The following is a 14,675-nucleotide window of genomic DNA, read 5'->3' as shown; positions in this document are numbered from 1 at the left end:
AAATAATGACAAAGTGCAATAGTGCATTGATGATAAATTATCCAACTAAAGTTTACACTGTCCTTTTCCAAAAAAAAAGTTTACACTGCAAATTATGGGTATCCACTCGCAAATTAAAAAACATGATAAAACATGTAAAATAAGGCATATGTGTAAAACACTCGTAAATCATAAATAATATGACAAAACATTTTCATCACAAGAAAACAACAACATGCATATTGACTCTAGACATCAGAGACGGCATATATTAAGCTCTATTGTCCCAATAAGCCGACTGAAATTTAACTTTAACTTTTGTATAAAAATTTATAAACCATAACACTGATTCTATTCATAAAACTAAACGCCAAATAATACTTTTTGTTTTGACTAAACGCCAAATCATACTTCAAATGCAAAACAAGAAAATATGTTAACAGAACAACAATATTTTGTCTTCACTCGCATTACTTCATCTAAATTGTTTTGGACCTGTTTAATCTCTTAACATATCCCATATTCTATTTCAAGAAATAACCTTCAAATTGTCTTACATAAAAATAAACGTAATTCAAACATAAAGAGATTTTACAAAAAAAAAAAGATTCCTAATTACTTTTTTTGTTAACTATTTCATAATTACTTAATCCATATTTTTATTTTATTTTATTATACAAAAGCATTATATAAACAAAAATAAAAAGATTCATAGTTACGTACTCCATAATTCATAATTACTTCATATAAATTGTTTTGGACATTTTTAATCTCTTAAGATATCTCATATTCTGTTTTAAGAAACGTAGTCTTCAAATTGTCTTAAATAAAATAATTGTAATTCAAACATTAAAAGAAAACTTTACAAAAAGCAAAACAAAGAGAGTCGTAATTACTTGCTCCGTAATTTAACTTTTATTTTGTTTCTTGCAAAAACATAAACCATGCATGATCAAACTCTTGAGTTCCAATAAGCAGAATCAAGCTTAACAGGGTAAAGATCACCGGCGTTGGCCGTGGACGTAGAAGACGACGTGAATGGTCCGTCTGTGGTTGTAGTCTGATCAGTCATATTCGTCATCACCTCTCCACCTATCATCGCGTAATGCTTCTTCATCGCTCTCACGCTCTCTTCGTCTTTCTCGTTTCCTCTGTTGAACGAAGCTTCAAGAAGCTTCTCAACATCCACCGTGGAGTGTCCTTCGAGCATACTCACCACGGTCGACATAGACGGTCTGTCCGACGGAACTTGACTGGTGCAGAGGATCCCAATCTGGATCATCGTCATTGCTTCTTCTCTGTTGTAATCTGTTCCAAGCCTCGGGTCTACTACTTCCATCAGCTTGTTTTGCTCCCTTAGAACATGTACCTGTGGAAGAAATCAAGATTCATATTCATGACTTCTTGTTCAAATATGTGTTTAGGGCTTAACCAAACCAGTTCTGAGTATAGCTAGATGAAACATTCTTATATGGTCCCAAAGTATTAGCGGTTAACATATATATATGTATATATTATTTTTTTCTATATATTATTTTTTTCTGCTCCAAATGAGTTTTGAGAAATATATGTTTACTCATTGTTTCAAACCCCATAAATCTTAAGAGGCAAAAAATAACTTACCCAATCAAGGAGGTAGAAGGTCTCGGCCTTAGATTGTGCGCTCGTGTTGCTTCTTCCATGAACTATTTCAAGAGCCACGACGCCAAAGCTGTAGACGTCTGCTTTATCTGTCAAATGACCTCTCATCGCATACTCTGGAGCCATGTATCCACTGCACAACCAACAGATTGCTTTCGTCACAAGAAATCTAAACAAAGCTGAAACTTCCTTCTTTGTGATTGAGTGGTTAAACGACTCACTATGTTCCTGCGACTCGTGTGCTCATGTGTGTGTTTTCCTGTTCATCAAGCTTAGCAAGACCGAAATCCGAAATCTTCGGGTTTAGTTCCTTGTCCAGCAAGACATTAGTAGCTTTGATGTCTCTGTGTACAATCTTGAGTCTTGATTCCTCGTGGAGGTAAGCTAATCCTCTTGCTATCCCGACGCAAATATTCTGCCTCGTTGGCCAATCTAGCCGTATTTGAGTCTCTTGAGGACCGAAAAGTGCTCTTGCGAGACTGTTGTTTTCTAAGTACTCGTAGACTAGCAAGAGCTGGCCACCTTCAACGCAACATCCATATAGTTTAACCAAATGTGGATGTTGTAATGCGGAGATCATACCAATCTCGTTCAAGAACTCTCTGTTCCCTTGCTTTGATTTAGATGATAGTTGCTTCACCGCAATTACGGTTCCATCAGTCAACTTTCCCTATATTCATACAATGGACAAACCTTTAGTTCATATTCCTTTTTCTCATAAAAATGTCAATAACATTATATGCTAACCTTGTGTACAGGACCAAAGCCACCTTCTCCTATCTTGTTTGCTGGATCAAAGTTGTCTGTAGCAGCTTTGATTTGCTTCAAGGAGAAGGAACTAATATGGAAATCCAAGTTCTTGAAATCTGAAAGTGAAGCAACACCGTTTAGTTTTGGAAGATACATACACTTCCAACTAAAAATGGATGGTTAAATGTTTAATCTTTATAAGTACCTTTCTCCATCTGACTCTTGGGTCTCAAGTAGCCTCTCCACCATAAAATACCTCCGATTAATAGCACAAGAAATACCGTGGAAGCGACTACAGCACCAACTACTATGCCAATAGATCTTCCAACTCCGGTTCCAGTGCCAGCCTCCTTTGGTGGAATAAAATCTATACAAAGATCATGGGAGATAAAATCAAGAGACAAACAACAAGGAAAACAACACTCAAACAAAAGTTAGTTTTGAGTTTAGCAAAGCTTACTTGGATCTACTGATACAGCTGATATGAGAGAGCCATATACACCTCTTGAAGGAATAGCTTGAGTTCCTTTACCAGCCCAAAACAATCTTATTTCCAACTTCCCATTTGTTATCATAACTTGAAAACTCTTAACCACAGCTCTTCCAACACCTTTTGCCTCATTCACAATATCAAAATCCTTAACCTCGAGTCTACCCTGCACATTACCACACACGCCAATATCTATAAGAATCACAATCTTTTCAAATATTATAGAGTCGTCTATGTAATATTTCTCATAACTCTAATATCATAACAAATCATCGTTAAGAAAAACAGTTTCGACAAGTTTAAGTAAGTTACCTGAACGTATATGTCAAAGAACCGCCTTCCCAAACTGCCATATGTTTCATTGTCACTGAACATAATTTCAGCGAAATGAAGATTAACGGTGTAGTTTCCTTCTCCAAGACACAATGCATAGTAAGTAAGGGAGATGGCCGAGAGACGGGCATGTGTATAAAGCCTAGGTTCTGCTATCTTAAGCTCTGATGTATTTGTCCATAAGGTTACTTCTTTGGGAGACCGATCATCATCTAGGAAGTTCCCGGTGTTGCTAGAAACCCAACCGTTTCTACTGTCATAGAAGATTGGTCTATCTGATGTATCAGCATCATACTTAGTCCCGTTGATTGTTAGTTCATTACCACCACAGTTTATATGAAGGCCATAGAAAGCTGACAACATAAACAAAAGATAAATCAGATGCACTACTATATTTTTAGCTATATGGTTAATGTAATTATATAGCTTCAAAGACTTACTCTTTGGACATATGTAGTTACTCAGACAAGAAACGTTTGAGCTGTATCAAAGCATAACAAATTTGGTGTTAGAACCAAAGCTTTGATAAGTTATTAAAAGAAGAAAAGAGCTTACTAGTTATTTGCCACTAAAGGGCTTGTGCTTGAAAACATATTCCTGTATATAAATAGAATCAAGAAACTGTAAGATGTTTTTAATGAATTTGAAGGTACAAGAAGCTTGAGTTTTTATTGTTCTTCATACACAGAATTCTTCTGACATTCTGCAGTTCTTGGATCTTTGGAGAAGTTATTGTAAGTAAGATCACTGCAATATAATTATCCAGTTGTATCAAGACAAAGAAATTTGTTGTATACATGTAATGTTAAAGAAAGAAAAACTCACATCTTGTCTCCCTTGTCTACCATCCAACTTGGTACTTCCCCAGTTAACATGTTGCTTGTAAAATAACTGCAAGATCAAAAAACAAAACTTAAGCTGTTAACAAACCATGAAGAAAGAGGGGGAAATAATGGGAAAGAAGAGCATCATACATGTTATCTACATTCGAAAGAGCGCTATATGTTGCTGGGATTGGTCCACTTAGTTTGTTAAAGCTAAGATCTCTGCATAACAACTTTCACAATGTCAGTTTGAACTATTGTTCATAGTTTGTGCTTGTAGAAGAAGAAAAGAGTTTACTAACAAGAGCTTTAACGTTGTGATTGATCCAAGATAAGAAGGTAATTCTCCTGTAAGATTGGAGTTCCTAAGAATCCTGCAAACAAACAGCGAGTGGAAATGTAAGTTAGGCTCAACAAAAGTGGGAAAAAACCATTACTGAATGTCAGAATGTGTTTATTCTAAGGCTCAAACTCACAATGTCTTCAGCGATGTCATGTTTTGTAGTGGTGGAAATGGAGAACCAGGTCCATTCAAGTCACTGATTCTCCTACAAAAGTTTTGAATTTGGAAAAAGGAAACAGTAAATATCATTGACAGTAACAATGAATCCGGCACGAAAAGTTACTATACTTACAAGTCTGTTAACTTTCCAAGAGGACCAATGGTACTAGGAATCGTTCCAACTAAACCACTTGCTTGAATAACCCTGTAACAACATGCAGCAGTATAAACATTCTACAACTTTATAAGTAACCAATACCGATATGAAAAATCAGAGAAAATGATTGCTTGCTTACAGTTTTCCAAGTTCTGTCCAGTTCTCGATGAACTCGGGTATAACTCCAATAAACTGGTTGTCACTTATACGGCTATAAAGCAAAAAATATCAATGTAATAGGTCAGAATCTTCAGCAAAACACATTGTCTGGGATCAAATAAAAGCAGATGAGTACTTACAAATCAGTTAACGTAGTAAGTTTTGAAAATGTACTTGGGATGTCCCCGATCAAGTAGTTCGAGCTAAGAAGTCTACAAAGAGAAAACATAAAAGTTACTAATAATGTTTTATCTAGATTTTAAAGATATTTCAAAAAAGGTTGTAGCAACCTTATTTCCTAAAACATTGGGTGCGATTAGCTATTGCTGTAGTTGCTCTCCACATCCACAATTATACCCACATTTATAAATCTACATCAATCTTGATTTATATTTTTTTTAAAGCTCACGGCCCTTTTTTTAAGTCCACAACACTTCTTTAAATTTATGTCTTTATAATTGCTATGCAGAAACAAATTCTTACAGTCCAAATTTAAAGACATTTAAAAGTTAAAAATCTAGAGCCAAAGCTAAAAATGTCATAGCAATATTTCTACAGCCAAAAAATGAAATCACGGCTCTTACCAATCACACCCATTATTTTGTAAGTGGTAAGAGAAAAAAATATTGTTGTAAAAATATCTTTCCATTTTTATTATTTTCATTTAATTTTAACAGTAACTTTTTTACATCTACACCCGAGCCAATCACTGCATAGTCTCATCTTTTGTAAATACCAATAACTTCTAGAAGAAGTAACCTTTTTCAGAGAACTTGGAGATGGATTCTTACATTCTTTCAATTTTCTGTAGATTCCCGAGCTCTGGAGGTAATTTCCCTGAGATCTGATTGAATTCCAAGACACTAAAAAGATGTTCAAGAAAAAAAAAGAACCGAATCATATATTAATTAATTCCATGTATGATTGTCTGAAACATTGTTGAATACATAAATGTCAAATAAGTGTACTTACAGGCTCGTAAGAGTTGTAATGTTTCCAATCTCTTTCGGGATTGGACCACTTATCCGGTTTCCAAGCAGTGAGCTGCATTTTATCATCCAACAAAGTTACTCAAATAAATCTATACATTCATACACACATATCTATCTATGTAAAGTCTAGATGAAAAAAGATACGTACATGTTTACAAGTGGCAAGGTTCCCCATTCGGGAGGAATGGAACCGTTGAGATAGTTTCTAGATAGATCACTGCAAGAATGTGACAGTTAAGTTAGTTAATGAAAGATATTGGTTCTGGCGGCAGATATTGCTAGTCAGGTTCTTACATCTCTTGCAGAAAAGGAAGTCCAGCGAACTCTTTAGGAAGAGATCCTTGGAGGTCTTGTGCTTTGAGAACTCTGTTTCAGCAAGATTTTAAGAGGAAAAAAAAAATACTAGCTTTTAAAAAACAGTTAGCAAAGTATAGGCTCATTATGTTTACAGCTCAATAGCATCTATGTCATTAATGAAGAATCCTTCTTGGGATTATGCCCCAAATTTTCTAATTAATTACAAAATATTTCCATTAATTTTTTGAATTTTCCAATAATAAACCTAATTTTGTCGGTCAAAACAATAAACTAGATTTGTAAGGGCAGTGGGTTTGGACCTATTAAGGTAAAATAAGATATATGTTTGCTTTGCTTTCTGGTTGAATTGGTTTTTGCGACCCAACTTAATCATTTTTGCATATGATTTTAAAATCAAGTAATAGTGTGTCTCATTTTAATTTTTTCAGCAAATTAAAATATTTGAAAATATAAAATATCGACATTATAATTTTTTCATAATATAAACATTACAAATTATATTTTTAATAAAAACTATAACATTTTTCTGAATATAGTAACTTTATGTTATTAAAATTATTTGTTATTCTTTGCTATATTATTTACACCTTAAATAAATAGATATGTAAATAAAATAATTTTCTAAATATTTCTCCCATTTTATTATATTGGTGATTCACGGTATGAGGATTTTTTTATTTTACCTCAATTATTTGAAATGATTTAAAACATAAATGTAACCAGAACCAAAAAATTCAAAATTTTTATATATCCATACCACACAAAATATCAAAATATTCAATCACTTTAACCGAAACTCAACTTCATATATAACCAAAATTGTTCATATATTTCTAAACAAAAAACCACAACCAAACTGAAATCGAAACCCAATAAAAGAAAATTAGAGTTGAACGAAAACCGAAAAATGTTTATAACGAAATAAATTAGTTAACAAAGAGTTATATCAAAATCTAGTTATCATTAAAACAGCATATTAGAAAGAATTAGACTCACGGACGCGTTAAAAAGGTCAACAGCGACAGCGCATAGATTTGTCTACATTCAGACAACTAATTTACTTTGATGGTAGTAGTAGCCTAATAGGGCTTTAGAAAATGAATTTTAAAATCTTTTAAAATTAAACTCACTATAGATCGTGCAATTAGATAAATACCTAAAATAAGTCTATAATGGTCTTCATTTTCACTAGAAGAATCGAGCACAGTTGATTTTAGTATTTAGCTAATTATAGGATTTAGTGTTGGTAGGAGTCGCAAATACTCTTGAATTGTGTTAATTGGTTAATAATTAACAATTTAATCACTTTGATGGTAGTCCAGTAATTGCCTAATAGGAGAACTACTACTTCGACCAAGTCTAATTTTTTTTTAAAAAGTTTATCAATAATATTTTGGATTTCTTCATTGTTAATAATTTAATATAATGATGGAAATGAAAATTGTATAAAAGGAGATAAGATATACTATATTTTTGTATATAGGGAGGAAGAACGAACGTTGTCCAAAAAAAAAGAGAGGGGGGAGGAAGAACGAACATGCTGGTGACGTGGCAAACGGTGGAGGAGCAGTTACAAGTAACGGCGTCTTCAAATCCTTTGCCGGCGTTAGGATTTCTCCAACCACCATCAGAAGAAGTGTCGCATGGATTGACATTGAATTTCCAGTTACTCTTCTTCAACGCCGTCGCTACGGCTCTTAAAGCATCCACTGCGAAAAAAATTCAAATCACAGATAATCATACATTGACTCAAACAGATGTACCCTATAATCATATAACTGACTGTATATGATATACCTTCTTGTTTTGGTAATGTTTGAGAGTACGCGAAGTCGGAGAGAAAGAGAAAGAGGATAAAGTATGGGAAGAGAAGTTGATTGAACGACATTACCGAAGCCAGCGTTTTTTGGTGGTGTGATGAAATGCGATGAGGGTGAAGAATTGGTTGGTTTGTCTATGTGACGAATTGGGGAGAGAGAGACGAAGCTATTTGAGAAATGGGGAGAGAGAGATAGAACAATAAGTAAGTCAACATTATTAAAATAACATTAAGTTTTCTTTTTATTACAACTTGCAAACAAAAACTAAACAAAGTAGGCCAGTTTGAGAAAAACAAAAGAGGCCAGCGAGTTATTGAGCATTTTCTCAAAATAATTGACCATTGGTATAGATATTCTTTATTATCCTGGCATATGTCTTATTATAAAAAAATAACTATAAAAAGTAATTTATTTTTGTTTATTCCATTTTCTTATCGAATTTTATCTATACTATTAATTGAGAAATGAATTTGTTGATTTGTCATATTCTCCATAATTTTAGAATAAATTATTAGTCTAAACAATAATTATTTAAAATTATATATATATATATATATATATATATATATATATATCTTCTCCATAATTTATTTATTATACTATTAATTGAAAAGTGAATTTGCTGATTTGTCATCTGCTCCATAATTTTGGGATAAATCATTAGTCTAAATAATAATTATTTAAATTTATATATATATATATATATATATATATATATCTTCTCCATAAATTTAGGATAAATCATTAGTCTAAATATTAATTATTTTAAATTATATATATATATATATATATGATCATGATATTTAGGATAATTAATTAATCAATATATATATTAACTAATTCTACCAATCTATATATATTATTATTTAAATATATTTCTCATGATAATTGGGGTTGTTAATTAATAAAAATATATATATACAAATTTTACTGATAATATCATATTCATTTTTATCTTATATTTATTTTATGAATTTAATGGCTACTATTATAGCTATGTTTTCTTATTCTCGTTATCATGATATTTGGGGTCATTAATCAATAACTACATATTAACAATAAATATTATTAAAAAATTCTAAGTAATATCTTAATTAGGTTTATCTTAAATTTAGCTTATGATTTTAATGGCAAATATTATAGCCATGTATTCTAATTCTTATTAAAAATATTGATCCAAATACATATTATTACAATAATAAATTATAATTGGTTTATCTTTAATTTAGTTTATGATTTTAATGACTAATATTATAGTTTGTTTCTCTAACTCTTATTATAATATTAATCTAAATATATATTATTACAATATTAAATTTAAGATTAAAGTTAAAGCATCATAGAAATATATATCGTAAAATATAAATTATATACATATGCTAAATATTTTATATTTTTGAATATTAAATAATCATATTCCTAACTAATATAAATAAATTTATATTTATAGATTATTTTAGTCCACAAAATCAAAATATTATCAAAATAGTACGTTACTAAAATAGTAAATGAAAGAATAAAAGTACTGTTATGATTATGATTATAATAGTGAATTATATTATGATTTAAACATAAAATAAGTATAATCCAAGAGAATACAAAGGTAATATTTTGAGATCTGTTGTTTTTCTCATGGTCTTTAAAATCTAGATTATTAAGAATATATGATGTTTATTTGCTTTTGTTATTTTGCTGATGTTTTGTTAGTTGTGACTGTTTATAATGATTACAAAGTCACTCCAGTTATTATCAGTCCACAAGTATAACAAGTGTTTAATAACAACTCCAAATTTTTTAATTTGATTATTACTATAGAAAATCTTTTAATTCAAAATTTACTTTCCGTAAATAAAAATATGAAACAAAAAAAAAACTTAATTGGTAAAATGATGAACGATATGAATATTGAAGTTATATAATTATAATATTAATTTAAAATATGTCTAATTTAACAAATTTAAATTTATATAAAAATAAAAAAATAAATATTAAAATAAAAATACAAATTTGTTACGTATATATATATATATATATATTAGCCCACACAAGTTGCGGACAATCATCCAGTTTATAAATATTTGCAGCACTTTTAAAACGGATGTCTACGATTGACTTAGTATGAACTGAAATTAGAAACCATACCACAAAAACAATGGCTTATAACTGTCTTAAACCGATTTATTGTCAAACATACTCTGCTAGTATTAAAAATTTATTATGTACGACTTGTGAGATAAAAAACTAACTCCCACGTTGGAGAATTAGACAAATAATGTCTAATATATAAAGAGATGTCAACTCTAATTAGTACGAGGCCTTTTGGAAATGAGCCCAAAAGTAAATCCATGCAGACCAGCCAATTAGACCCAAAGTGAACAATATCGTACTAATCGGATAATATAGAGTTGGACATGAGATTTCACAATCCCAACAATTGGTATCAGAGCGGTTGACAAGAAATCTGCAAGAAGACCAAAATACCCTTCGAGTATGAACGAGACCTATCGAGTATGAACGAGACCTATCGAGTTAGGACTGGGAGGTGTGTGTGGCAGAAATCAAGTCAAAAGATCCTGGAAGTCAGTTGTGGGACACAAGATGAATGTGATCCTTAGTTTGAGGGGGAGAATGTGAGATAAAAAACTAACTCCCACGTTGGAGAATTAGACAAATAATGTCTAATATATAAAGAGATGTCAACTCTAATTAGTACGAGGCCTTTTGGAAATGAGCCCAAAAGTAAATCCATGCAGACCAGCCAATTAGACCCAAAGTGAACAATATCGTACTAATCGGATAATATAGAGTTGGACATGGGATTTCACAATCCCAACAATTGGTATTAGAGCAAGCAAGACACACTTTCCCTAAGGCAACATCATACCGAGCAAGCCATGTTCTAGAGCTTATCCATGGGGATCTCTGCGGACCTATTACCCCCTCAAAGCCGGCGAAAAAAAAGGGGTACATCTTCGTGCTTATAGATGATCACTCACGTTATATGTGGTCTATAATTCTCAAAGACAAGGCAGAAGCGTTTGATAAATTCAAGAAGTTTAAGGAAATTGTTGAAAGGGAAACAGGAGCAAAGATCAAAACGCTGAGAACAGATCGTGGTGGCGAGTTCTGTTCAAACGAGTTCCGAGAGTTTTTGTGAAACTACAGGAATATACAGACACCTTACCGCTCCTTACTCCCCTCAACAAAACGGAGTTGTCGAGAGGAGAAACAGACCACTTATGGAAATGACCAGAAGCATACTAAAGCATATGTCCATTCCAAACTTCTTGTGGGGGGAGGCTGTGAGGCACTCCACATATCTTATAAATCGGGTAGCCACAAGAGTGTTGGATAAAACGTCGTATCATGTCTTTAAGAAGAAGAAGCCAAGTGTAGAACATATACGCGTGTTTAGATGCATAAGTTATGCAAAGATAGACCACGGTCACCTCAGGAAACTGGATGATAGAACACGGAAGCTGGTGCATCTCGGTACTGAGCCTGGATCTAAGGCTTATAGACTTTATGATCCTACAAACCGTAAAATTGTGGTAAGCAGAGACGTCATATTCAACGAAAATCAAGGTTGGAGTTGGAAGTCTATGGAGAAAGAACTAGATTATGATTCAGGAATGTTTAAAGTATCATTGGGCGAGTTTGGAAACAGAGGGATGAACGAGGAAGTTAAAGTTGAGAGCATTGGACATAATGCGTTAGAGGAAACTAATGCGAGTAACTTGGACAACACCATTGCTGTTGATGCTGATGAGGATGAACCGGATCATGTTATCTTGAGAAGATCTAATCGAGAAAGCAAGAGACCAAGTTACCTGGAGGATTATATATTGTTAGTAGAGCTCGACGGCGAAGAGCTCTTGATGTTATTAAACGATGAGCCATGGAGTTACGTTGAAGCAAGAGAAGAGAAAGTTTGGAGAGATGCTTGTGATGATGAGATCACTTCGATTGAGAAGAATAAGACATGGGATCTTGTGGATCTTCCTAGTGGTGCTAAGGCGATAGGTTTAAAGTGGGTGTTTAAGGTGAAGAGAAACTCTGATGGAAGTATTAACAAGTTCAAAGCTAGACTGGTAGCGAAGGGATATATACAGAGACATGGTATTGGTTATGAGGAAGTGTTCGCTCTTGTGGCTCGTATTGAGACCATTCATTTCATCCTAGCATTAGCAGCGTCCAAAGGGTGGCAAGTACATCACTTGGATGTGAAGACCGCTTTTCTGCATGGTGATCTCAAGGAGGTAGTTTATGTTTCTCAGCCTGAAGGGTATGTGGTTAAAGGAAAGGAGGATAAGGTGTATAAGTTGAACAAAACACTCTATGGTCTGAAACAAGCACCAAGAGCGTGGAATGAGAAACTAAACCAAGTTCTCGAGCAAATTGGTTTTATAAAGTGTTCTAAAGAACCTGCTCTGTATCGGAATCAAGACAAGACTCAACTCATGCTTGTAGCCGTGTATGTGGATGACCTTCTAGTCACTGGTACTAGCATGGAAGCGATACAAGATTTCAAGAAGAGAATGTCAAGCAAGTTTGAGATGAGCGACTTGGGAAAACTAACATACTATCTCGGCATTTAGGTCTGTCAAAACGAGTTTGGAATCACTCTGAACCAGGAAAGATACGCAAGGAAGATATTGAGTGAGACCAAGATGGATGACTGCAATGTAGTCCATGCACCAATGGACCCTGGCCTGCGACTCTCTAAGGGGAACGACGAGAAAACCATCGATGAGAAGGAGTACAGAAGACATATTGGATGCCTTAGATACTTACTCCACACACGACCGGATCTCTCATACTCTATTGGTGTATTAAGTCGATATATGCAACAGCCTAAGGAATCACATGGAGCAGCACTAAAGCAAATTCTTAGGTATCTGCAAGGAACCTTGATGTATGGATTGGTCTTCACGCGAGGGAGCAATGCCGAGCTTAAAGGTTATAGCGACAGCTCCCATGCTGTCGATGAAGATGATGGCCGTAGCACTGCAGGTCATGTGTTCTATCTCGAAGACAGTCCGATAACATGGTGTTCCCAAAAACAGGAGACAGTGGCATTATCCTCTTGCGAAGCTGAATTCATGGCTGCAACAGAGGCAGCAAAGCATGCAATTTGGCTTCAAGACTTGTATGAAGAGATCACTGGAGCAACGCGTGAAAGGGTGGTACTTCTGGTCGACAACAAGTCGGCTTTGGCACTTACTAAGAACCCAGTATTTCATGGGCGCAGCAAACATATACATCGGCGATACCACTTCATCCGTGAGTGTGTTGAGAATGATTTGATTGAAGTTCAGCATGTACCGGGAGATAAACAAAAGGCTGACATTTTGACAAAAGCACTTGGAAAGCTTAAGCATAAAAAGATGAGAGAGCTAATAGGGGTTCAAGATGTCACTCAAGTTGCATTCAAGTTTAAAAAGGAGAATGTTGGAGATAAACCTGAAAGTAACTTGAGTAACAAGTTATCCAAATCGAGTTAGATTTGGAGTTATCCAAAATAATATAAGTACTAATGAGTTTAGGATTAAAGAGTTTTATATATAAGCAATGCGTGTGTGTGTTGGCTGTGCGTGAGTTTTATGAGCTTTGTGGTTTGAGGTTTTGAGCATATTTTCCTCAAGTGATTAATAAGAAGAGTTTCTTATTGAGAGTTATAACTACACGACTACTGAGAGAAATCAATTAGAATGTACCAAAAATAATGTCATTATGATTAAGGAACTAAGATAAATCTGTTATAAATCATGGAGTGGATTGCCATTAACCAAGATAAGAAGAGAAGGGCCATCAGCCACGACCAGGCCCAGCCGCGGCCGCGTCCAAGGGAGAGAGAGAGAGTCGGCTACTCTTGGCCGACTTAGTATTAGGTTGGCTAGTCTTGGACGACTTAGTATTAAGTCGTCTAGTCTTGGCTGACTTAGAACTTAGGATGTTTTTATTTTCTATGTTTTAGTAGTTTTCCTATTTTCTGTTGGATTAGGATATGTAATCTTTCCATTTATCTTTATCTTGTAATCCTTATATAAAGGAACCCCCATTGATCATTAATAATACACACAAAAATATTTAGTCTCTAAACTCTCTAATTACAACACGTTATCAGCACGATAGACTCCAGAACCCTGAGACAAAACCTAACCTAAAATCCGTCACACATAAACCCTAAATCAGGCGCAACTTAAAATCGATCTATCTATCAAACCCTGAAGAACCAGACGACAAACCACATATCATCTTGAAGCTCTTGACGAGACGAATCCATCGGCGCAAACCGTTTGTTGTTCCAATCTCAGACGCGCCCACACTCGCAGAAACAATACGCGGCGCCGTCTTGGTCTTTTGGAACCCTAATCCCGAAGAACCCTAAATTGTTCTTGCTTGCGTTCTTGCTTGCAAACTCCGATCAAGCTCAGCTTCAGACGTTCCCTGTCTGTGATCAACGTCCTCAGCCTCAGCTCAGCTTGCGTCCAGCTCAGACCAAATCCCCGACCAAATGCAACCGTCCGCGAGAAGAAACAAGCTCGCGATAGCTCTCGGCAACGCGACCCCGACTGCACGCGTTCGTCTCAGCCTCATCTCGCGACCCCGACTGCACGTGTTCATCTCAGCCTCATCTCGCGACCCAGACTGCAAGCGTCCGTCTCGACTCGAGACCCGATAGGAAGAAGACAGCTCGCGTCCGCGTC

General features: G+C 34.5%; 1 protein-coding gene across 2 annotated transcripts; it reads right to left on the bottom strand.

Moving 5' to 3' along the window:
• Nucleotides 1-768: 768 nt before the first annotated feature.
• On the bottom strand, nucleotides 769-8,176 carry LOC106335786 (probable leucine-rich repeat receptor-like serine/threonine-protein kinase At3g14840). Of its 2 annotated transcripts, XM_013774400.1 has the most exons (23): nucleotides 7,943-8,175; nucleotides 7,683-7,854; nucleotides 6,122-6,193; nucleotides 5,976-6,044; nucleotides 5,808-5,879; nucleotides 5,627-5,698; nucleotides 4,976-5,047; nucleotides 4,816-4,887; nucleotides 4,653-4,724; nucleotides 4,494-4,565; nucleotides 4,320-4,391; nucleotides 4,168-4,239; nucleotides 4,019-4,084; nucleotides 3,878-3,940; nucleotides 3,749-3,790; nucleotides 3,634-3,674; nucleotides 3,173-3,546; nucleotides 2,831-3,026; nucleotides 2,576-2,737; nucleotides 2,368-2,486; nucleotides 1,842-2,290; nucleotides 1,603-1,753; nucleotides 932-1,348 (listed from the first exon to the last, which is right to left on the bottom strand). In XM_013774400.1, the coding sequence occupies exons 1-23, from the start codon at nucleotides 8,031-8,033 to the stop codon at nucleotides 932-934; spliced, it is 3,060 nt and encodes a 1,019-aa protein (XP_013629854.1). In that variant the 5' UTR covers nucleotides 8,034-8,175. The 2 variants fall into 2 exon arrangements, with proteins under 2 accessions (XP_013629853.1, XP_013629854.1); XM_013774399.1 differs by having other exon boundaries at nucleotides 769-1,348; nucleotides 3,173-3,674; nucleotides 7,943-8,176.
• Nucleotides 8,177-14,675: the final 6,499 nt, after the last annotated feature.

This window comes from Brassica oleracea, chromosome C3 (genome assembly GCF_000695525.1).
Source record: "Brassica oleracea var. oleracea cultivar TO1000 chromosome C3, BOL, whole genome shotgun sequence".
Classification (NCBI taxonomy): Eukaryota; Viridiplantae; Streptophyta; class Magnoliopsida; order Brassicales; family Brassicaceae; genus Brassica; species Brassica oleracea.
This window is presented reverse-complemented; position numbering and strand designations above follow the sequence as displayed.